Raw genomic sequence first — 26807 nt, 5'->3', positions numbered from 1 at the left:
GCAGTATGATACCTCAGACATCATCCATGTGCAACTAACATCAGGCAAATCTGCAATGCAAATTGTGGCCTGCTACAGATCACCCTCCATGACCCTGGATCACCACTCTGCCTTTCTGGAGACACTGGAAAACATGAAGGTCCTACCGAACACCATGATATTGGGTGATTTCAATTACCCTACCGTTAACTGGGAAAACTACTCAAGTACAAACTCCCAGGTCTAGCGCTTCCTGGAATTCATCAACTCAAATGCCCTGGAACAGCTGGTAAACTCCCCTACCAGAGGTGAAAACATATTGGACTTGGTCATCACCAGCATGGGCGACAGGTGTTCCACCCCAGAGGTCAACTAGTCACTGGTTAGATCAGACCATAAACTAATCACTCTGGATGTCCACACCATACCACCACCTCCAACCAATGAAACCACAGTGAAAACTTTTCTATAGCAAACTTCACCTTACTTAAGACAAAGGTGGCAAGTTTCACAGCCCCCACGCTAAAGGATAACAGTGTCCAAGATGCAGGAACCTTTACAAATGCACTCTATGAGCACCTACAAGGATGCATGGATTGTGCCATCCCTAGCAAAACCAAGACTCACTCCCCTAAGAGAAGGAAACCAGTCTGGTGGACCCCTACCATAAACAGGCTATACAATAAAAGGAGGAAACGAGTTCAGAAAAAAAGCAAATCCCAAGAAGGAAAGACATCCCTGATCAGCATCAGTAAGAAACTAAGATCCCTCATAAAAATCCTCCAAGGCTAACTTCGAAAGAAAAATAGCCAAGGATTCAAAAGATAAACTACAAAGCCTTCTTTAGCTATGTCAAGAATCTAAGTGGCAACTCGCAGATATGCTCTGAGCTAGTGCAAAATAGCACAAAATATACTGAACTCACTGATATTGCCCGGCAGACAGATTCAGTGCAAACTTCACCCCCCTCTCACCCTCAAAAGGGCCCACAACAATACCGGAAAAGTGTAGTGTCCCGGAAATCACAGACGCACAGGTGAGAACAGCACTTTCAAAAGCCAAAAGCACAGTGTCAATGGGGCCAGATGGTGTCCCAGGCTGAGTCTTGCACGAACTACAAAACGAACTAACCCCCCACCTAAACACACTGTTCAACCTCAGCCTCTCCACAGGCTACATGCCCATAGAATGGCGCACAGCAATGGTTATTCCACTCCACAAAGGAGGGGCCACAACTGACCCTGGTAACTATCGCCCCATAAGCCTGACAAGTCTGGTCTGCAAGGCTATGGAGCGCATCATCATGGAACTCATTAACAAAGACATTGGGAACCTCCAAACACTTGACCCGACCCAGTTCAGCTTCGTTAAGGGCAGATCGTGCCGACTAAACCTGGCTGACTTCTTCGAGACAGTCACCAAGGCCATAGATGAGGTGAAGGTAGTTCACACAGCCTACCTTGACCTCGCTAAGGCTTTTGACACCATTCCCCACTCGGAAATTATTGAAAAACTCACCAGCCTGAACATAAACCCCTACATCATGAGATGGGTTGCCAACTGGCTTACAGAAAGAACTCACACGGTAAGAATAGCGGGCTCTGGGTCCAACTCTAAACCAGTCACAAGTGGTGTCCCACAAGGCTCGGTCCTAGGACCCCTACTTTTAGGCATATACTTCTCAGAAGTACAGGCGAACACAGGAGGACTATGGCTAACCAAATTCGCCGAGGACTGCAAACTGGGAACCATAATTGACTCTCCGGCTGACACAGACATTCTCCAAAAGGGCCTTACTGAGACTGAAACCTGGTGTCAAAGTAATGGTCTCAAGCTAAATGCCAAAAAATGCAGTCATCCCGTTTGGGAAAAACGAAACACCCATGAATTACCACACAGGTGGCAGCCCCCTTAATACAGAAGAGGTAATAAGAGATCTGGGGACCCAAGTAGATAGTAATCTCTCCTTTGACAATCATATTGCCAAAGTAGTTAGGAAATCCTTCTATGTAACCCATCTAAATACTAAAGGGTTCGCATCTAGAAATAAAGAGGTTATAGTGCCACTCTACTAGTCACTCATCCGACCCATCATACAATGCCCCATTTGGGATGTACCTCACAAGACACTTCCAACAGCTGGAAAGACCACAAAAGTACCTCACCAAGAGGATTACTGGCCTCAAACATATGTCCTATGCAGCCCGACTGGAAAAACTCCAGCTGAACTCATCAGAGGTGATCTCTGCCTGACGTACAAAGGCATGTCCAACTCAGAATTGATGGACATGCTCAACCTAAAGAAATCCAAGTCACTGTGAGCCACTCGCTTTAGTGAGCTAAACCTCACCACAGCAATAAATAGAACATGCTGGAGGGATAGATTCCTGTCACAGAGATTCCCCATGCTTTGGAACAAAATTCCTAACTACATTAGGCAGAGCCCCTCACTAACACTCTTCAAGAAAAACCTTGACGAGTGGATGAGTAACAGAAAATACACCCCTGGGATCACTTCATTGGCTCTTCTTGACAGAGGTTCAGTTAATTAATCAATAGGGCGGCGAAAGCTGACACACTCTGGCTAGGCTCATAAATGCCCTCTGGCAGAGTACCTACCTATGAACCTATCTGCCAGCCTCTTCATTTCAACCTCTGATTTTTTACAGTTTTATCACCTCATCTGAGTATCTGTTTAAAGCTTCTTCCACTTACTCAGGCCTTTTATTAAGTTGATATACTCCTTCGGTGTTTTGTTTACTTTAATCAGCTCTGAGCACATTTGACTTATTTTTTCCTCTATATTACTAAAAGACGTGTCTTGCACCAAAGCTTTAGCTTGAAATGCTTTTTGCGGAACAGCTGCACAATTCTTCCCAGTGTTTTCTCTACATCCTTTCTAGCTGATTTTCTTTCAGGGTCTCTTAGTTTCCTCTTTGCAGCCATCCAGGCAATGTACTTACTAGTCACTAACTGGATTTTACACAAGCTGACATTATCTCTGGCTGCAGTTTCTCAGTTTCTGTTTTCACACTGCGAAAGCTGATCAGTGTGCAACCATCTTGAAAGTCACAACTTTCATTATTCACTAATTTAAAAATACGATAACCGGGGTAGAACACTGATCTGTATGGACCACTTTCATGGTCAAGTAAATGAATACAGAATAAAAGGTAACATATGAATGTATGATATAAAGTGACTATATTGTTAAGTTCCTTGCAAGCAAAGACATTCCAAATAATCACCTAACTGGAAAAATAGTTTAGTTCTTTGTCTCTATTTAATAAATAAATAAATGTGTGTGTGTGTGTGTGTGTGTGTGTGTGTGTGTGTGTGTGTGTGTGTGTGTGTGTGTGTGTATATAAAAAAAAAAAATTATATATATATATATATATATATATATATATATATATATATATATATATATATATAGCACACACACAGCGCGCACAACGAGCGTCACTGAGGTCAGAAACCAGTAACACTATAAATGTTGTGTATTGTTTATTTTGTGATAAGAGCTGTTATTATAAAAAAAGTCTTTTGATTAGAGCTGGTATTTTGAAAAAGTCTTGATTAAAAAGAGATGAAAGTACTAAACTAACTTTTCAGTCTGGTGATTATTTTGAATATATTCACTTGTAAATTATGTGGGTTTCACTGCAGCACAGTAATGTGGTTGTGTTTTTATCTTCACATTTCCTTGCAATATGGTGCACAACATATCTTAAGGATTTGTTGATTGTCACATGCTGAATTGCTGAAGACAGTTGGCAAAAACATAAGTGGAGATAAAAAAACACTAATTTAATGTCACCTATAAATTCACGTTACAATTAAGTACATATCAGCTGTTGAAATTAAAACTTATGTCCCATCTCAACTCTAAATAACAGAAAATTAACCTTCTTTATGGAAGAATGCAACTTAGTTGAATCTTTTCACTCAAGGGTCTAATGTCACCCTGCATTAGCAGCACATAAAGAGCACACAAGATGAGGAAACTTGGACAACCTTACCAAAGCAGAAGCTACAATTTTTCCCACCAAGTCTTACTGCTATCTAGTCCCCACAACCAAACCATCACCCCTTATTACAGCCATTCCTTCCTCCCCACCACCTGGGGTCACTAGGAGAGGGGAAACAAGCCAGAGATCACCTCTGTTATCCAGCAGGAGTAAGCAAGTATTTTTGCTTGCTCCCAAATCCTTCTCCCCTTGGTGACTTGATATGAAGTAGCACCCACAACTCACACCCAGTGATGGATATGCACCTTCCACACCACAAATCTGACTACAGCATTACACACTGCTTAGCACACCATCATCTCAGGTCAGTGCTGCATGCTTTTGCAACTAGTTTCCACTGAGAGTCACCACTTCAAAGTAATGCATCACCCCTCCACCACCATCAATGGATGGAAAAGCTAGAACTGGCCACAAACTCTCACTCCTCCAGACCAGCTCCAGTAATCAGAATACTTCTCACAAGTTGTTTGTATCATAGTCAGAGTTGTATCCCTCTGTGCCCATGAGACAGTAATAAGTTGGATTTATGTCAGCGACTAAACTTCAGCAGCATATCTGAATCAAAATCCAGCCACTACGAAAGACAATGAAACATCACAATAGCACTCCTGCTCCATAAAGAGTGGGACTGTAGTGTGATCAACAAGCAACTTCTTATAAGAACAAACGGATTCACTTCAGAATCTTGAAATTCTGAAACATCGAATTTCATATGATCGAGACCATATGACTGATGTTTTGAAATGTCGAAAAAAAAAACAATTTAAATGTTTCTGCAGGAAACCCCCCCCCCTGTACCACCCACACCCCACTACTTAAATATCCCATTCCGCACTGTATGCGGATCTCTGCTCACAATGTCGGTATTCCGAAAGTTCGATCATATGGTCTCGGCCATATGAAATTCGATCTTTCAGGATTTCGGCGCTGTGAAGTATTCCCGAACAAATGCACTGCTGCTTATCAGCATGGCACTACTTTGAGAGGCATGCCTGGCTGCATTAACTCTAATCCTTCTGTCTGCATGTAAAAAATAATAGAAAAATGAAGGAAGGCATCATTTACTAGCCTTACTCTACCTGCACAAATGACGAGGAGACAAACAGGCACAAGTAGCACAAAATCCCAAGAGTAGTGAAGGATTAATTAGGGGCAACTAATAGAGCTCCAGCACAGGGACTACACTGTCACAACTAATCTCAGAACAAAACAAGACCGTTCACACTATCACCGGCAGTAGTGGCCTCAAAGTAGAAGACCACACATACAAACAATCCTTTCTTAAAAAGTTCTCATTATCAGACTAGTCTCAACTACTGCTGCCAACATAGAAGTTACCCTTTTTTGGGGTGGGAGCAATCGTTTTGAACAGCCAGGTGATGGCTGTACTGTACTGATCCATCTAATTAATGTTTTACCTTTAACTGTAAGTTTCTCAGTCAAAAGTATATAAATATCTCCCATTTAAGGTAACTGCTCCTGCATGTAATAATAAACCAGTAGAAAAAAAGATAGAGCAGAAACCAACAGGCCTTGTAAAATCCAATCTCATTTAATAAAACTTCATGAGCTTTCAGGACAAGCCCTTCATCAGATGAACACACATTTTTAAAACCAAAGTAGTATTTAAACAAATTTAAAATAAAAACAACCAATCAAGATTCAGTATTTTACCCTCTAAGAGCTGGTTTTAAAGGTATAACAACCATTTATATCTGGAGGTCGATCTGCACCCAGCTCAATAATCCATCGCATCTCATTAAACTCAGTTTTATTCACAATATCCCCACATCTGATATTCAAATGCATCTTTTGTATAACCATAAAAGAAAAACAGATGTTCAGGTTTTGTTCAATATGCTAATACAAAGCATTATATGTATCCTTCAACTGTATAGATGACAGGTGTTTCAATATTCTGTCCTTTAACCTACAATTAGTCTTACCTATGTAGAAGCGTGTACAATTCCCACATTGAGCTAAGTAAACAATGTTAGTGGCACAACAATCAGCATATAGTTCAAATACATATCTCTTCTTAGTATTGGGGTGAATAAAATAACCTTGGCTATTAATCAAGGCACACGCTTTGCAGAGAAAGGTACCCTGCCGTGCTGTATATACCCTTTTCACTTGACATAAATTATGTTCTCGACGTAAGAAATCTTTCAAATTCTGATTCCGCTTAAAAGTAAAGCTACGTCTTTCATCTACAACACTAACTAGCTTTTCATCTGTAGAGAGAATTTTCCAGTTGTGCTTAATTATATCACATATACCCCCAATATTGTCACTATATTTTAATGTCATACGTAGCAACTTATCTGAGCTATTGACTTCACTCTTCTCAGTCTTATTGGCAAAGTCAGTATCAGAATACCATGGTCTAGCTCTATCTTGCCTACTACATTTGGTAGAAATTATGCTCTTCTCTGTATTCATTTGCTTATATCCTCTCCTATACAAATTATTTTTCAACCTCTCAACCTCAAAGTTATCATCCTCAGTACACAGTCGTGATTTCCTATGTGTTTGTCCTTTAACTATATTGTTAAAGTACATCTGGGGTGCATGTTGTCGAAGGCTAAAAGTATTTTTCCAGCAGTTTTTTCCGTACAGAGTAATTTGTATCTGTCCTTCGTGATTCTTCACTAGACGTACATCAAGAAAATCTATAGTGACCCTCGAAGTATTGACCGTAAATCTTTGCTCTCCAAATATGCTATAAATGAGCACAATTCTTCCTTTGTGCCCATCCATAACAAAAACACATCATCCACAAATCTAACATACTGTACTATTTCTGACTTGCATACATGAGCTTTCTGGAAAATATTAATATTCGCCCTATGTGAAGAACCACATTTGCATACAAGTTTGCACAGGGTGTGCCCATGGCAACACCCTGTTTCTGACGATAAACAATGTCTTGATTTAAAAATATGTTGTTCTCTAATATAATATTAAGGAGCACACAAATGTTTAGATTCATGGAACTATGAAATACCTTGCTTTCTGTCAAAATTGCCTCAACAGCCTGCAGACCATATGCATTGGATATAACTGTTAATAAATTATTCACATCTAATGTTACTAGCAGGCAATCATGACAACTCTTTCCTTCTAATAAAGCATACAAGGTCGACAGAAACAGCCCTATGCCTTTCAGGATCCTCGGAAATAAAATTATAACCCTTTTAAGTTTCTTCTGTACCCAAACAGACATATATTCCGTTAGCCAACCCCTCCCTACGCGATAGGTCTCATCGAGGGTGATGCTAAACTCATATCACTCTGAGACAGTGACAATACACTGATGCTCAATAGCAGATTCAAACCAGATGTCATGCAGCTTCTCATTATTTAAGATAATATTCCAGCTCCATGCTGTTGAGGATTATAGTCCAGTTCTATGTCCTCTCCACATCTATCGGGCATGTGTGGAAGATATAAAAATCAAAATTACTCAATCGAAAGTATATAAATATCTCCCACTTAGGGTAACTACTCCTGTAATAATAAACCAGTAGAAAAAAGACAGAGCAGAAACCAAAAGGCCTTGTAAAATCCATTCTCATTTAATAAAACCTCACAAGCGCTTTCGGGACAAGCCCTTCATCAGATGAACACACATTTTTTTAAAACCACAGTAGTATTTAAACAAATTTAAAATAAAAATATCCAATTAAGATTCAGTATTTTACCCAATGTTTTTTAAGAGCTTGCTTTAAAGGTATAACACCCATTTATACCTGGAGGTCGATCTGCTGATACAAAGCATTATGTGTATCCTTCAACCGTACAGATGACAGGTGTTTCAATATTCTGTCCTTTAACCTACAATTAGTCTTACCTATGTAGAAGCGTGTACCATTCCCACATTGAGCTAAGTAAACAAAGTTAGTGATACAACAATCAGCATACAGTTCAAATACATATCTCTTGCTTAGTATTGGGGTGAATAAAATAACCTTGGCTATTAATCAAGGAACACGCTTTACAGCGTCTGCAGGGAAAGGTTCCCTGCCGTGCTGTATATACCCTTTTCACCTGACATAAATTATGTTCTCAATATAATAAATCTTTCAAATTCTGATTCTGCTTGAAAGTAAAGCCAAGTCTTTCACCCACAATACTAACTAGCTTTTCATCTGTAGAGAGAATTTTCCAGTTGCGTTTAATTATATCACATTAAAATATAGAAACCCCTCTTGTAAATTAGCACTTGGATACTCCTCCTGGGCCCATCTCATTTGCTCACTCAAAAAAAAATGTATCTGCTTTTACTGTATTTGTGTTTCTTCCTACTTTATTTTGCTTTTGCATCATCTTAAAAGTACTCAATTGTATTTATTACTGCTTAGTGTAACTAACTCTAAGCCTTTTAGTTTAAGCACTTGGGCTTCAGACCAGTTGTTTTACATAAAGAAGGTTTGTGCTCTGCACTGTAGTGGCAGGACAGGTAGCTTACATCCTTCTAAGTAGGGAACTGCTGATTGAGGGCTCAGTGTTTGTTATTCTAAAAGTGTATTAATTCTGGTTTAAGCACTTGGGCTTCAGGCCAGTTATTTTACATTAAGAAGGTTCGTGGTCTGCACTCTTGTGGGAGGAGAGGCTGGACTCTGCCCTTCTGAGCTGGGAATTTCTGGTTAAAGGTTTATAGTGCCTGCATATCTGTACTGCTTCTTACTAAATTGGTACACCTTGTTTGCTGTAGCATAGACTAGATCCAGGCCTGCTGAATCTAGTTTTGTTTGTATAACTTGAGCACTAATCCAGGCATTCTTTAAAGTATTCAGTTGTATTTATTACTGTTTGGTAGTAACTTGATTAAAGTGTAGCTATCATTCAAAGTCTTTTGGATTAAGCACTTGGGCTCAGACCAGTTGTTTTACATTAGGAAGGTTTGTGGCCTGCACTGTGGTGGCATGACAGGTAGCTTACATCCTTCTAAGTTGGGAACTGCTGATTGAGGGCTCAGTGTCTGTTATTCTAAAAGTCTATTAGTTCTGGTTTAAGCACTTGGGCTTCAGGCCAGTTATTTTACATTAAGAAGGTTCGTGGTCTGCACTCTTGTGGGAGGAGAGGCTGGACTCTGCCCTTCTGAGCTGGGAATTTCTGGTTAAAGGCTTATAGTGCCTGCATATTTCAACTGTTTCTTACTGGAATTGGTACACCTTGTTTACTGTAGCATAGACTAGATCCAGGCCTGCTGAATCTAGCTTTGTTTGTATGCTTATTATTTCCCCTGAAACGCTAATTCCACCTAAAACGCGGCTTTTCAGCGCTTCTGTGGATCCCTAGTGACATCTGCATTGCTTACTGCACATTTCCTTGTTTCACTTGAAAGAAAGTTACTGTTTGTCATTTTTGCATTTAAGTTACCTGTAACACATTGCATTTAATTTGCCTGGCACTTGCTCACTAAAGCAATTATATAAGTCAGCACTAAAAAATGAAAAGCACTACACCCTCACAAACTCCCCTTGAGTACCTTGTTTCCCATTGTCCCTTTTTTTTTTTCAATTATAAAGGAATTCCCAATACTATTCTAGCATGTCCAAAGGTCAGTTGTCAATCTCCTCTCCGGTCCAGCTGGTGAATCTGGGAATCTTGAGGCAATGTTACAATTGTCTCATGTACACAGACAACCCTCTCCTCCTCCCAATAAATTCCAACACATGTGAGAGATGCAACCATATAGCCAAACTGGAGGCTAAGCTCTCTCAACTCAGTACTGGCAAAACCTGTCAGGAGGAGAAGGAAACCACACTCACTACAATTCCAGTCTCCCACAGACCTACCACGACAGCAAACCAAACACATAAACACACAAAAACATACTCGGAGGCTCTAAATAAAAGTCTGCCTAAGCAGCAGAGACCTCCAAAGCAAACACACAAGCAACCGCTACCCCAAAACAAAACACGTGCAACACATAGCTCACAAAGCCAGTGTGCCGAACAGTCACAGCCCTTAAGGCTAAACAACACACCTGATACACTTGTAATAGGTGACTCTATTGTCAGGCACACTGACGTCCCGCTCACCAGGCTGAACAAAGAGAGGGTCACGGTGAGCTGCCTGTCGGGCCCTAGGATCCGCCACATAACACAAGCACTCAGGTCACTCCAAGGCAAGTACAAATATGACTCCGTCATTGTCCATGCTGTGTGAATGACCTGAGACGTACCTCCCTGGACTACATGAAAAGAGACATAGAGAAGCTCTCTGAGCATGTGGCCCAGGCCGGTATGACCCTGACCTTGAGTAGCATCTTACCCTCACCAAGAATGATGCCACAATATGAAGACAAGATGATCAATTTCAACAACTGGCTTAAGTATTGGTGTCATTCAAAGGGGATACAATGCCTGTCAGCCTGGGATGACATGCTCGACAAGCCACGATGCTTCGCTAGGGACGGCTTGCACCTGTCACCCCTGGGCTTTCGGATATTGGCAAAGGCTCTTGCTACCCCCATAGTGCCTTTTTTAGGCAAGGCTCAAAAGACAAACCCACCTCCATAGGTATCACAAGGGATAAGAAACTAAGAGTAATGCTACTCAACGCCAGAAGTCTAAACCTCAAGATGCATGCACTCGAAACTCTCCTTAGTATGGAGAACAAAGATATCTGTGTAGTAACAGAAACCTGGTTCAAGGCTCCCGAGAGCACCCCAGCACTACCAGGTTATACCTCATACCATGCTTTTTGGCCCCAAAACTTGGACCGAACCACAAAAGGAGGGGGAGTATCAATATTCGTCAAAGATACCCACACCTCCAGGTTGGTGGCACAGCACAAAGCATCAGAGACTATCCATGTGCAACTAACAGTGGGTAAAACTGCCTTCCAGTTTATAGCCTGCTACAGACCACCCTCCCAAACCCAGGAACCCCACTCGGCCTTCCTGAGAACACTGGAAAATATGAAGGTCTCTCCAAACACCATTATATTGGGCGACTTCAACTACCCAAACATAGACTGGGAGCATTACTCTAGCTCCAACACCCTAGCTCAAAGGTTCCTAGAATTTATAAACTCAAATGCTATGGAACAGCTTGTTACCACTCCCACAAGAAGGGAAAACATACTGGACCTGATCATCACCAACATGGGGACTCTATGCTCCAGACCAGAAGTGTATCCCTCACTGGTAAGATCAGACCATAAACTAATCTCACTGGATATTCACATCCCGACCCCACCCCCTGCCCAGAAAACCACAGTGAAAAGCTTCTCTAAAGCAAATTTCACACTCCTCAAAACCGAGGTGGAATCCTTCAAAGTCCCCGGACCTGTGGAAAATACGGCCCAGACCGCAGAATCCTTAATAAAGACATTCTATGAACACCTTCAGGAATGCATGGATCATGCAATCCCAAATAAAACCAAGACCCAATCCTCCAAAGGCAGACGTCCTGTCTGGTGGAGCCCAGCCATAAACAAACTATACAATAGAAGGAGGAAGCTACTACATGATAGAGCAAAATCCCAAAAAGGGAAGGCATCTCTGATCAGTGTTAGCAAAAAACTACGGGCACTCATAAAATCGTCTAAGGCCAGCTTCGAGAGAAACGTTGCACAGGACACTAAGGATAATCACAAGGCTTTCTTTAGTTATGTTAGGAACCTGGGTGGGAATTCCCAGATATGCTCAGAATTAGTCCAAAATGACAAAAAATACACCGAACCCACAGACATTGCCAACATCCTAGCTGACAGGTTCAGCACAAACTCCCCACCAAAAGGGCAAATATCTATCCCAGCAGAGTGCTGCCCCCCTGACATCTCAGATGCTCAGGTAAGAGCCGCCCTCTCCAAAGCAAAAAACACAGCGTCAATGGGACCAGACGGTGTCCCAGGCTGCGTCCTACATGAACTCCAAGAAGAGCTAAACCCAAACATAAAACTACTGTTCAATCTCAGCCTTACCACAGGATATGTACCCAAAGAGTGGCGTACAGCAACAGTGGTCCCTCTCCACAAAGGTGGTGCCTCAACGGATCCTGGAACCTATCGCTCCATAAGTCTGACTAGCTTGGTCTGCAAAGCTATGGAAAGGATCATCATGGACCTCATAAAAAAAGATATTGGGGACCTACAGACAATGGATCATACCCAGTTCGGCTTTGTTAAGGGCAGATCCTGCCTCTTAAACCTGGTTGATTTCTTTGAAACAGTCACCAAGGCCATTGACGAGGGGAAGGTGGTCCACACAGCCTACCTGGACCTCGCAAAAGCCTTCGATACAATACCCCACTCGGGCATTATAGATAAGCTCACCAGCTTAAATATAAACCCCTATGTCACTAGATGGGTTGCAAACTGGCTCAAGGACAGAACCCACATGGTTAGAACTGCTGGAGCCATGTCAGCCTCCAAACCAGTTACAAATGGCGTCCCACAAGGCTCAGTCCTGGGACCTCTCCTGTTCGGTATATATTTCTCGGAGGTACAGGCCAACACGGAAGGACTGTGGCTGACCAAGTTCGCAGATGACTGCAAACTGGGCGCTATAATCGACTCTCCAGCCGACACAAGCATCCTCCAAAAGGGCCTCACAGAAACAGACAACTGGTGTCAGAGCCATGGCCTCAAGCTAAACGCCAAAAAGTGTATAGTCATCCCCTTTGGCAAAAACAAAGTGCCCACAAATTACCATATAGGTGGTAATCCATTAAGTACAGAAGAAGTAATTAGGGACCTGGAGACCCAAGTTGATAGCAATCTCTCATTTGACAACCACGTGGCCAAAGTGGTTAGAAAAACATTTTATAATCGCCCACCTAATCATGAAGGGATTCACATCTAGATCAGGGGAGGTCATCGTGCCTCTTTACTCATCCCTCATCAGGCCCATAATTGAATACAATGCCCCTTTTGGGATGTACCTTACCAGACACCTGCAGCAACTGGAAAGACCCCAAAAGTACCTCACCAAGAGGATCAAAGGGCTCAAACAGATGCCATATGCTGCCTGGTTAAAGAAACTCCAGCTCTACTCAGTGGCATACCGCCTGCTCATAGGCGATCTGTGCCTGACGTATAAAGCCATGTCCAACCTGGAATTAATGGACATGCTGCACCTCAGAAAATCCAAATCCCATCAAGATACGCGCTTGAGAGACTTGAACCTCAGCACTGAAAAAAATAGGACATGCTGGAGGGACAGATTCATAACCCAGAGGCTCCCTTCTCTCTGGAATAAAATCCCAGTCCAGGTTAGGTAGAGTCCCTCATTGACTCTCTTCAAGAGGAATCTTGATGAGTGATGGGGGATCGTAGGTTTACCCCGGGTATCACTTCTGTGTCACTGTTAGACAGAGGCACAGTATACTAACCTGAAAAAGGGCATAGCAAAATGAATTTAAAATGGGTGGCGAAAGCCAAACACACTCTGGCTAGGCTTATAAATGCCCTAGGGCAGATAGTCTAGTATGAACCTATGAACCTAAGAAACAATGTTGGGGGTATATCATACGTAGCAAAGTATTCATGCTCGACTTCACCCTTCTCAATCCAGTTGACAAAGTCAGTACTAGAATATCATGGTCTAACTCTATCCTGCCTACTACGTTTGGTGGAAATTATGCTCTTCTCTATAGTGGTTTGTTTACATACTCTCTTATACAAATTATTTTTCAACCTCAAACTCAGTTATAATCCTCAGTACAGAGTCATGATATCCTATGTGTTTGTCCTTTAACTATATTGTTAAAAGTACATCTGAGGTGCATGCTGTCAAAAGCTAACAAAGTATTTTTCCAGCATTTTTTTCTACAGAGGGTAGTCTGTAAATGTCCTTCGTAATTCTTCACTAGACATACATCAAGAAAATCTGTAGTGACCCCTGAAGTATTAACCGTAAATCTTAGAAAGTCAGTAGTGCTCTCCAAATATGTTATAAATTAGCTCAATTCTTCCTTTGAACCCCTCCATTACAAAAACACATCATCCACAAATCTAACATACTGTACTATTTGTGACGTCCATACATCATCTTTCTGGAAAATATTAATATTCTCCCAATGTGCAAGAACCAAATTTGCATACGAGTTTGCACAAGGTGTGCCCATGGCAACTTTCTGATGCTGACAAGTACAGGAAAAAAAAAAAAAAACAGAACTACCACCATTTGATACATAACATGTTAGCAAGCAAGCATTTTGCCACGTGATTTGAAACACTGCTGTCATGGGTGTTCAACCAGAGTGCTAAGGGCATATTGTGGGGTACTATAATTTCTGTGAAATATTTCAACCAAGCATCACTCAGGGGAATATGGCATGTGTCCTGCCTCTTAAAGCAAAGTGTGTGTATGTGTGGGAGGGGTGGAGAACCTGTTCTTAGATCATCAATCATACGCTAACCGTGGCAGAGTTGGAACATCCACTGGCACGAGTTGCAAGGAAAATAACATGTCAAAGCCATGATCGATATGTTAAGGAAAACATACATAGTGAGGGTCCACTAGAAAGCTTACACGGAACATGGGTCATAAGGACAGAATAATGAAAAGCACAGCATATTTTTCATGGCAAAGACAATGAATATTGATCCTGGAAAGTCTGAAGCAGTCACTACAGAATAACGGTAATGATCCTCATCTAACTGAAGTCCATATCAGTGAGGCTGTAGGATACGATTCAATACCAAGTCAGCGTCATGTCTCTACCATTAACAGAAAACCCAGTTATGAGGCGGTACAGCAAGCTAGCTGGAAAACCACAGGAATGGTATACATATGGTGTTGTTAAAACTTGATCCGTACTGAACCAAAAGGACCCATTCAAGAATGGGTAATGATGGCTGCAACTTTAACGACTCCCGATCAAGATCCAAGTGCTCAAGCCTACATTGCCTTTCAGTACAATCTTTTGAGATTTGGGAACCCACTTGGTGCACTGCAAAATACCTTAACGTCATGAAAATCCCAATGTTCGGTGCAGAAAAATAGGAAATCTATTAAAAAATAACTCCATGCAAGATGCGATCATTATTAGTCTATTCAGTCCCATTTAAATAAGATACTGAATAACCATCGAGTGCGTTCACAAACCCCCACAAAAGCCAAAAATAAAGGACTTACATTGCCCATCCAAAGGCTGGGTCTACGGGATGCCATGCTGTGCAGCGTAACCCCGCGTTTCCAACCACACACCCGTCTTGCCAACCCCGCTAAAACGGTGATGGAGAATACTTTCTACTTCTACTGCCTAGCAGCGCACGACACTAGACTATACTAGTGATTTCCTAGGTGAGACGAACGTGCTGATTTTACGTAACTTAGCGTCAATACGCTTTTAACCTCACGTATTTAAATTTGATTTGGTTGCAATAGTAATAATATGCCGCGGTTGCGATTCTCGACTCGTTTGTTCATTTCTGCTGTGTGAGTCTAGTCACCAGTGTACGCAGTAGGCGCAGAAAGGGGCGGGGCAAGGGATGCTAGGCAAGCAATAGTTCCTGAGTGACAGGTTGCGGGGTATTGTGTAAATAACGACCGTCAATACTTCTCAACTGTCCCTGATTTTGTCTCAAATTTTAGCTCTTTTGGAGGAAAGGTGGTGAATTAAACTTCAATAATTAAGAGTTATAGACTTCTTTCACTTCAAAAATTGTATATTCATCTTATTCTGTCAATGTCTCAGGTTCTGGATTTGTCCCTGATTGGATGAGAGCTATTCGCCCAGGAGTTAGACACACCTGGAAGGTCTTTATTTACACAAATAGCCAACAATCTGGAGGGCATTATTGCTCTTAGAGAATGGACTGTCTGTTAAACATATTATATATATTAATAATCCTGATGTAAAATAGAGCCCTCTCCCTAGTAATTCAAACTTGCAGTTAATGCTGGCAAATTATTGGGGGTTGAAATCGCTAAACAATATCATCTTCTTTCGGCTGTTCCCGTTAGGGGTCACCACAGCGATCATCTGTTTCCATTTCTTCCTGTCTTCTGCATCTTGCTCTGTCATACCAACTACCTGCATGTCCTCTCTCTCACCACATCCATAAACCTTATCTTAGGCCTTCCTCTTTTCCTGTTAACTGGAAGCTTCATCCTTAGTATATTTTTGTCAATATATTCAGTATCCCTCCTCAGCACATGTCCAAGCCAACGTAATCTTGCCTCTCTGGCTTTGTCTCCAAACCTTCCAACCTGGGCTGACCCTCTAATATACTTATTCCTAATCCTGTCCACCCTTGTCACACCCAGTGCAAATCTTAACATCTTTAACTCTGCCACATCCAGCTCTAACTCCTGCCTTTTTGTCAGTGCTACTGTCTCCAACCCATATAACATAGCTGGTCTCACTACCTTCTTGTAGACCTTCCTTTTCAATCTTACTGGTACTCGTCTGTCACAAATCACTCCTGACACTCTTCTCTACCCACTCCATCCTGCCTGTACTCTCTTCTTCACCTCTCTTCCACAATCACCATTACTCTGAACTATTCATAGGTTCATAGGTAGGTACTAGGCTATCGGCCCAAGGGACGACATAAGCCTAGCCAGCAAGGTACCATAGCTTACGCCACCCAAGAAAGTTGATCCCAAGTATTTAAACTCATCCACCTTTGCCACCTCTGCTCCCTGCATCCTCACCATTCCTCTATCCTTCCTCTCATTCACACACATATATTCTGTCTTAGTCCTGCTGACCTTCATTTCTCTTCTCTCTAGAGTATATCTCTATCTCTCCAGGGTCTCCTCCACCTGTTCCCTACTCTCACTACAAATCACAATGTCATCTGCAAACATAGTCCATGGGGACTCCTGTCTGATCTTGTCTGTCATCCTGTCCATCACCATTGCAAATAAGAAAGGGCTCAGAGCTGATCCTTGATGTAATCCCACCTCCACCTTAAACGCACCTGTCACTCCCACTGCAGACCTTACCACTGTCACACTTCCCTCGTACATATCCTGTACCACTTTTACATACTTCTCTGGCACTCCCGACCTCCTCATACAATATCACAACTCCTCTCTAGGCACCCTGTCATATGCTTTCTCTAAGTCGACAAAAACACAATGCAACTCCTTCTGACCTTCTCTGCACTTCTGCATCAACACTCTCAGAGCATACATCGCATCTGTAGTGCTCTTTCCTGGCATGAAACCATACTGCTGATCACTAATCATCACGTTCCTTCTTAACCTAGCTTTCACTACTCTTTCCCATAACTTCATGCTGTGACTGATCAATTTAATCCCTCTGTAGTTACTACAGCTCTGCACATCACCCTTATTCTTCAAAATCGGTACCAAAACACTTTTTCTCCATTCCTCAGGCATCTTTTCACTTTCCAAGATTTCATTAAACAATCTGGTTAAAAACCCCACTGCCATTTCACCTAACCACCTCCATGCTTCCACAGGTATGTCATCTAGATAAACAGCCTTTCTATTCTTCATCCTCTTCATAGCTATCCTTACTTCCTCCTTGCTAATCCATTGCACTTTATGATTTACCTTCTCTCCCTCTCATTCTCTTCATTCATCAACTCCTCAAAGTACTCTTTCCATCTGCTCAACACACTCTCCTCGCTTGTGAGTATGTTTCACTCATTATCCTTTATCACCTTTACCTGCTGCACATCTTTCCTAGCTCGGTCCCTCTGTCTAGCCAGTCGGTACAGACAGGTCCTTTTCTCCCTCCTTAGTGTCCAACCTTTCATACAGCTCTTCATATGCCTTATCCTTAGCCTTCGCCATCTCTCTCTTTGTCATGCACCTCATCTCCTTATACTCCTGTCTACTTTCTTCATCTCTCTGACAATCCCACTTCTTCTTTGCCAACCTCTTTCTCTGTATACTCTCCTGTACTTTCTCATTCCACCACCATGTCTCCTTGCCGTCCTTCCTCTGTCCAGATGTCATACCAAGCACCTTTCTAGCCGTCCCCCTTACTAGCTCTGCTGTAGTTACCCAGCTATTTGGTAACTCTTCAATCACTAAACAATGAGCTGCATTTAAGTTTCAGACTTAATCTGAAGGCATGTCTGTCCCTTTCTTTCTTTATTTTCTTTTTTTTTTTCTTTTTTTTTGAAAAGTTGCTTTTTTTGTTCCTTGTTTGACAGAAAATGACAGAAATTCATTATTTGCTAAAAAAAACAGGATTTGCAATATTTATAATGTGGGGCTTGAAAAATCTTAGTAATTCCCTGACTCAGTTTCCCTTTCTCCTCAAACTGATTGATAACCTTTGTAGCAAGGCAACCAATCAAAACTCCCTTGTTTAAAGTAGGGTTTAAAATCTCAGACTTTACCGTATGAGAAAACTTCTTTTGAGTACATACCCAGGTATATCTTCTCAGAACAGTAGTAGTAGTAGAAGTGGCCATAGACACAGTATGTGCACAGACATACACTATTCAAAACATGTTTAGAAACCATAAGCAGGTTAGAAATTATAGGATTTTTATAGGGCATACCTTCTGAAGTGTGGCAGAACAATCCCACAGTCTGTCAACGCCTGCCAGAATAAACTGGAAGAAGGAAATTCTCATCTAATAGACTAGTTGCTGATTTGGTAAGATACCTTCCTGTTGAGCAAATGCTCCGATGCCGATTTCAGATTCCTGGCTGTTATTACTTGCTCATAGATGATTTTTTCCATAAATAAAAGGTGTTTTCCATAGAAAACTAATTTAATAGACTACAGTCCACCTTGGTTAAATACCTCCTGATGAGCAAACGCTCGGATGATTATTTCAGACTACTGTCTGTTTTTGCTTGATTAGAGATGTTTTCACTACCCTGGCACACTGTCACTTGGGTCAAATCGGAACCCCAGCTCAGATTTTACACTCTGTTAGCTCAAATGGTTCCTATATACTAGTGTGAAGCTGTATAGCTGTATAGTTTAAATGAAACTGCATTTGAACCACTCTGTGGTTAGTGTTTCGGCTCTGCTGAAACAAATGGGTGAAGCTTTCTCACCCCCACCTTGTTTTATCCTTGCACTAACAACTGTGTGGGAACACGCCCATTCCCTCTGTGCATTGTAGCGACTACAGTCCCTGTCGCATTAGTACCACAAAGAGGTATGTAACCAGCGTCACTCTCCTGTTTGCTTACAGGCTGTACCTAGTGGGTTTGTAAGCGCTGGGTCCTACCCTAGAACGCCTTTATATTAGGCGCTGTATTGCAGCTGCTCTAGAGCCCGCTTTTCCCTTTACTATTACCAAAGTGCCTCTTAACTGAGGAATGCAAGTAGACTAAGCACTCTTGTAGCATACTCTTCCCCCATTTACCTTACCTCTATCCACTCTGTAGCTCAAACGCTATTGGCTACTTCTATATATATTGCCTAGCCACTATCTGAGCTTGTTTGGCATTATACATTCCCCTCCCCAGCTTATTGTACTGGCTTTGATTAATTGCTAAGGTTTTTCATACTCTATCTATGATCAATAATGGATATTTTTAACTTCTGCCTTAAGACATATCCTTCCTTAGATGAAATTGCCTTTGTCCATGATCTGCAGTCGCGTAGCTATCCTTTAACACTCTGTGCAGAGGTACAATGGATATTCAACTTGTTTCAAATGTTTTTAGTCTGCCTGAACTTGCTGTTGTATCACTGTATTTATCTGCTGTACACAAAAGACTTTTAAAATGTATAATTGCATTCTGTCTTAAGACTGTTACTAACTGGTTGTGATAATTTCTAAGCCTTGTCTGTGCTGCTCTCTCTCCCTGTCCTGCTCTTCTGCTCTTCTTCATTACTGCTCTCCATTACTTGTACCTTTTCCTTAACCCTCCCTCTCTTATTTATCCTTCTTCCTGACCTAAACCTCTATTCCTTATCCTTTCCCTCCAATTCTACTTCACCTACTACACTGTTTAGTTCACACTTTCTTCCTCCTCCTCCCGTCTCCCTATACTTACTTTTTTCTTTCTCCCCTCTCTTTTACAGCACACCTATCCTGAGGGTCCATCTGCACCGTCTGAATTACACGGACACCACGCATAAAGCCAAGTTGGCCCACCTGGATCTTATCCTACTAACTAGTTTGGGCTTATCCGAAAGGAATCCTCAGTGCTGAATCCCTCGCCTTTTGCTCTAAATAAATGTATGTTGCTTTAATACAAACTCAATTACCATAATATCCTTATATGCTAGCCTGTCCCTCAGTGTGTGTGGCTCAGCAGCCTACCGCAGGCCACAAACGTCCCCCACTAACTCACTACCTCACTACCTCTAACCTCCCATTCCATTTTGTATCCCTCTGGAGACTTACCCTCTCACTCACTCTTTACCTCTACCTTTTCTTACCTATGCCTCTAGCTCCATTCTATCTCCCCATAGCCTCTCTGCCTGCCTAGTCTCCACTCACCACTAGGTGGCAGCACCTTCCCACAGTGCATACTCCTACTCTAATTTTACAATAGCTTTTCCTCTTTTTTCTCTCTCCCTCCTCATTTTCTTTTTCTCTTTTTTTCTCTCTCTCCTCATTCTTGCACATACTTCTACAGCCTACTGTCCCATAACTTTTTTTCCTCTCCCCCTCCATTAACTTTTCTCCTCTCCCCCGGAGTTACTCAGTTTCTCTAGCATTCCTATCCAGCTTTTTACTGCACTTTCTCTTACTTACCTCAGTTCCTACCTGAAGTGGCTGATACTTTTTCAGCAGGGCTCCTCTGCTCTTTTGCTCTATCCCGCTCGTTTCGCCCTGCAGGCTCACTCCGCTACCCTACCCTACCCCCAATTCCCAGCCACCCCAGTGGTCCTACATTTATTGCCATCCCTTACTCCCTCCCCTTTACAACGCCCAAACCCGCAACAGCATAACTCCTCCCTCTCCACCACTCCAACCCTTTCCCTATACTCCTCCCTGATTCCTCCAGCCCAGCCTAGTTTCATCAAACCTCCATATCCCTATCTCCTCAAAACAATCTTAAACCACAAATGCCCTCTTTTACTTCCACAACTATCACCCCCAAAACACTCCTTCTCCTTATTCTACTTCCTCTATATCATGCCACCTCTTATACAAACCTCCATGTACACCTTCCACCCCCACCTCAATACCCCACCCATTCAAATCACTTCCACAACATATCCGGCTCTCTTACCCCCTTTCACCCCACCTCACTATTCTCTTTAAAACACTTCCAAATTCCTTCTAATTTCTACAAACCTAAATCCACATCCCTCCATCCATACCTAACCAAACAAACTCCTAAAAAACTCATAACATCTTCTCACATACCTCTTCTTAGCAGGTGACATCCATCCTAACCCTGGACCAAACACTTCTCAAACCTATAACCATAGTTCTAACAACAAACCTACCAATAAAGACCTTAAACTCTTCACCATCAACGCCTAAAGCTTAACTAATAAAATTATCCTATTTCATGCCTGGGTCAACCATAACTCACCTGACATAGTAGCCATCTCTGAAACCTGGCTAAAACCACACATAACTGACTCAGAACTCCTCCCCCCGGATTTCGATGCCTCCGATCTGACCACCTAAACAAAAGAGGTGGTGGAGTAACACTAATTTACTCTAATCATCTATCTATCACACCTTTCCCAAATCCTATTCCATCCTTTCATAATGCTGAACTAGTAATTGGCATGCTAAAATTAAACAGCCATAAAAGTATCTGCATCATCTCCCTCTATATTCCCCCCGGCAATAACACCAATACCTTAGAAGACTTCCTCTCCTGGACCTGCACAAATATAAAACAAGAAACTTACATATTGGGAGATGTAAATATAGACTGGCAAAAAATCATAGACCCTAATCCCACCTTATCAATTAACCTATTCAACTTTACCCAACTTATTCACACCATCACCAGACCCAACAAGACCAACCGCCTCGGCTCAATCTTAGACTGGATACTAGTGTCCCACTCAAATAGAATCACTACATCTGGTGTCACTCCTGACCCATTAGGAGACCACCTCCCTGCATTCACCCTCAGAGCCTCCTCCACTTCCCCAACCTCTCACCACCTCCTACATACTCGTAACCTAACTAATTTTAATCCCTCCACCTTCTCTGCCTCCCTTAAACTCATCAACTGGAACCCTCCAAAAACACTGCCTCTTGACGAAGCCGTAGACTTCTTCAACTCTACATTCCTTTCTATCCTAAACACCCTAGCTCCAACACGAACCAAAAGGGTTAAAGCCAAAACAGCACCCTGGCTTACAAAATCTACCAAGAAAATTATGCAACAAAGAGACAAATCTTGGAAAATCTATCTCCATCACAAACATCCAGAACTGCTACTAAAATACAAACAGCTCTGAAACCTAGCCAAAAAACAAATCATTAAAGATAAAAAATCCTACTACAACCACCTACAAATAAACCATACAAAAAACCCCAAACAATTTTGGAACTCTATAAACACCCTCCTCAAGCCTGGTACCACAAAAAAACCTTGTCCCGACACCAGCAAATCTGACCTGGAAATTGTCAAACTATTCAGTACCTTCTTCACCTCCTCCATTGCTGAGTTAAACAAAACCTTCCCAAATAACACCCCCCACCAACCTCCTCCCAAGCTTCCACCCCATCTCCTCCCACTCCCCATATTTTCGAACTTAAACCAGTATCCACCAACCTCATAAAGAAATTTCTCTACAAACTTAAACCTTGCACCAATGCTCCTGACAACATTCCCTCCTCCTCCTTAAAAATTGCCTCTGACAGTGTTGCTCTTTCTATCAGCATCCTGATCAATAGCTCACTTCTTGAGTCATATGTGCCAAAACTATGGCGTTCTGCTTTTTATTCTCCCTCTCCACAAAGGTGGCAAAAACTGTAACTTCTCCAACTTCTGCCCCATAGCCATCCTCTCTCCCATCTCCAAACTTCTCAAAAAATGCATTCACATACAGCTCTTGCCATTCCTAACCAAACATCAATTGCTCTCTCCTACCCAACATGGCTTCTGCCCTGGACACAATACCAACACAGCCCTTCTCTCCTTTTTACACTCTATCAATTTGGCCCGAGATTCTGGTAACTTAGTTTCATCTGTTCTATTAGATCATTCTAAAGCCTTTGATACCATCTCACACACCCATCTACGTAACCATCTATCTAACCTTAACATCTCCCCTAAAACTCTTTCCTGGTTCTCCAGTTATCTTTCTGACAGGTCCCAAGCTGTGAGATGGAGCAAGTCCTCTTCCACATTCCTTCCAACACCCAAAGGAGTTCCCCAAGGTTCCATTCTTGGCCCTCTGCTAGTCAAAATCTTTATTAATGATTTCCACAAAGCCATCCCCTTCACCAAAATTGTCCAATATGCAGATGACTCCACTCTCATCTGATATGCCTCCAATCAAACTGAACTCAAGACTCTAACTCAGTCTGCCTTCTCAACCACTGAAAAATGGATGCACCAAAACCACCTCTCACTAAACTCCAACAAAACTAAAATCCTCCTATTTACCCCCTCAAAATCCACCCACATTGACAAAAACTCATTCCAAATTACCAGCCTCAACAACTCTGTCATTGATATTGTTCCCTCCACCAAAGTCTTGGGAGTCACCATTGATGAAAACCTAAAATTCAATACCCACATCCATCTCAACATTAAGAAAACCCACATAAAACTCGGCTTACTCTACAGGAATAATCACTTCCTCTCTCCCTCTACCAGACTGACCCTAGCCACAACTTACCTCCTCCCATCCCTTCTTTATGGCGCTCCTCTGCTTACTAATCTATCTTCTACCCTTACCTCCAGACTAGAAATATGCTACAACAAAATCTCCAGATTTGCCACTAAAGCTAAAGCCTCCTCCCACCACTGCTCCTCCCTACTAACTATAAACTGGCTAGAACTCCCCAGTCAACTAGACTTCCTCCGATTAGTCTCAGCCCACAAATTACTATTTCAACCCACCAGCTGCCCTGCTTTATCTAATATCCTCCAACCTTATAGCCCTCCAAGACCCCTTAGATCCATTCATCAAAACCTCATCTCCATCTACAAATCAAAGCGTCCTGCTGGTCAGCTTCTACTCTCCTTCACCCTAGCTAAAAAATGGAATGCCCTGCCCTCCACTCTGAGAGCTTGTGACAAACTAAACACCTTCAAAAGACTACTACACTCCTACCTGCTTCTTCACAGAAAATGTAATTGCACTCCTCACACCATACCTCCCAACTTCCCCCCTTCCTTCTCTCCTGGCTAACCTCCCTTCCCTTCAAACCTCTCTCTCATATTCTGACTATAAGTTATAACCAATCTCCTCCAGCTGCTCACTCTATGTCTCTCTTCCTCTACTCCATAACTACTTGTAATCTTCTTAACTACTTAGTATTGGATTCCTCCTCTATCTACCACCCATCCTGCTATAAAACTTTTTTACAACTACATACTGTATGCAATGTAAAATAATTCTTTTGTTATTTCAACTTGATAAGTAACTTAGCAATGTGAAAAATTATATATGTTATGTAACTTGTTATGCGAACCTTCACAGCTTAACAATGTAAACATTATTTGTAACTTGTTATCTGGAGCTTTTCTCCCTGGGCCTCCACTGAAAATAGACTCTCGAGTCTAGTGGACTTCCCCGGTCACCAAACTGGAATAAATAAATAAATATATAAATTATGAAATCTAATTAATATCTTACCTTCTTGTCAGCAGTGGAAGGGTTGATATTAGTACATATTCTGTTTTTTTTTTGTTTTGTTTTTGGGGGGGGGACTGAAGCTTGCGGGTCAGGGTTACTGCAGGCAGCATTTAACACATTTTCCAAGGCTGGCATAATAGAAAGAACTGATATAACATGAGGTAAATCCACTTGTAGCATCAGTATTCAATAATAAGCCCTTGAGCTGCCAAAAAAGTACTTAACTCATTACACCTGAGTGATGCCTCTAGGTGCATCTGCAGTTAACTCCTACTGATGCCTCTAGGTGTCAAATACTGCTTGTTCATATTTGCATCAATAATTCTAAAAACATTCTATGTACAAGGTTGTGAAAGAGTTCCCCTGGGATTCATGAAGCTCAGCGCAAGGACGGCATTAGCCTTGCGCCGACCGTGCGGCGTAGAGATGGCACAGCAGCACCACATACATGTTAATGAAGGCATGCTGCCGCAACGTCCACGTGCATAGAAAATGTGCGCGAGTGCAGGGAGCATGTCTAAGCACTGCACGGAGGCGTGAATGTCGGCTGCATACGCACAACCTAAAATGCTGACTAGTACAGCCTGCCTCTAATAATAATCACTCCTGTCAGTGTCCGTGGATACTGAAATGTATGCAAATATACAAGACAGTTTTGTGAACACCAAAATAAAAAGTAAACACAAAGGCACGTAGCTGAATATTGAGTCCCTGTCCCTCAAACAAATGACATTTAAAACCCCGTGCTCGTATTCCATTGTAATGTTGATAGTTATACCAAGTGGAAGCGAAATGCAGCGTGTTAGCATGCCGCTGCCATTTGCTAAGCCTAGCCCAATAGTTAGGGTTATCACCTGTCCCACATTGTGAGGGACAGTCCCCCTCTGGGCAGTTGTGTCCATACCAAAACCATTATAAATGTTAAATGTCCTGCGATTGTAGGACATGATTATGTCCCATATTTTATGTAATAGTCCCATACAATACTTATGTTTGTATGTAAAATAGCTAAATGTTACAAGAAACAGAATAAGCAACTAAAAGGCACAGAATAAGCAACTAAACTGCTACAACAATAAGCTTACATTTAGGCATAAAACTAAAGTATTATCCTTTGTACTGACCGTGGGTATGTGTTGGCCTGTAAAATCTGATGTGTGCCCTGAAAATGTCCCATTTTGGTCATATGAAAAGATGGCAACCCTACCAATGGTCAGAGCATTCACTCAATATCTGCCCATTCACGGTCCAAGTTGTCCTTGTCAGGACGGCCCAAAGATGAATGGGTATTACCCGGGTCTACCTACCATGTCATGAAAGATAAGTATTTGCGTGTACCTACGTGCGTGAAGTACAGCATGTGGAAAATCAAAAATGCTAGAGTAGTCCTCGCAACTATATTTGTACCAGAGATATGTAGTGTACACAATGTGTTCCGTTGACTGTGCTATGGGCCATCAACCAGAGAAGGGATGGATGGTGTGTGTGTGGAATATGGGGGTGGGGGTGACGGGTAATGTAATAATTCACCAAGGGGAGACTGGGTTGGATGCACAATAGGTGAACTGGAGGTGTACGAGGGAGGAGTGGGTGAATCAGAAAGAAAATCAAAGAACAAACATTCACATCTGCAATACAACCTGACAGGCCATACTGTAGAACACAATCCCACAAACATATGAACATAAAAATGTGCGATACACATGTGCAGAAACGTTACCGGCACATACCCACATAATGGTCTGACCTGAACTGAGCCATCCAACCCCAACACACCTGGATACATAATTGAATACCCATCATCCCCTCCACAGCACACCACCCCCCCTTCCTGAATGTCCACCAAAACCACAAATACTCGGGCTGCTAGCTTGGCGCAACCATATCTGCACAGAGTGACTCCTATTCATATCTAGTAGGCAGTCTCACCCTAGGCAGTCTTAGGATTGCAAACTATTTATTCCTTGCATGTATAACCCTACCTCATTTTCATAAAGCCAAAAAAATCGAGGTCATTGGTCCCCACAATTTGTGGATATCCCTCATGGGATAAGTATATGTTCTAAACATTAGACTTGCTGTCACAACATGGTGTCCAGACCTGTAGACATCTGGACACAAGTTGTATGAGCAGTAGTTGTCCACAACC

General features: G+C 42.1%; 1 protein-coding gene across 2 annotated transcripts in view; it reads right to left on the bottom strand.

Annotated features, from left to right (window-relative positions):
- Positions 1 to 15317, bottom strand: part of LOC122796674 (tRNA selenocysteine 1-associated protein 1-like) — a 710917-nt gene extending 695600 nt beyond the window's left edge. The window contains exon 1 of one of the 2 annotated variants that reach the window (XM_044065349.1): positions 15106 to 15317. In XM_044065349.1, coding sequence (XP_043921284.1) covers positions 15106 to 15141 — 36 coding nt within the window. In that variant the 5' untranslated portion in view covers positions 15142 to 15317. The remainder of the gene's footprint in view (positions 1 to 15105) is intronic. The other variant, XM_044065348.1, reaches the window with a different exon arrangement.
- Between the last annotated feature and the right edge of the window lie 11490 nt (positions 15318 to 26807).

The sequence above is a fragment of the Protopterus annectens genome, chromosome 3.part0 (genome assembly GCF_019279795.1).
Source record: "Protopterus annectens isolate FY-2018-M chromosome 3.part0, PAN1.0, whole genome shotgun sequence".
Taxonomy (NCBI): domain Eukaryota; kingdom Metazoa; phylum Chordata; order Ceratodontiformes; family Protopteridae; genus Protopterus; species Protopterus annectens.
This window is presented reverse-complemented; position numbering and strand designations above follow the sequence as displayed.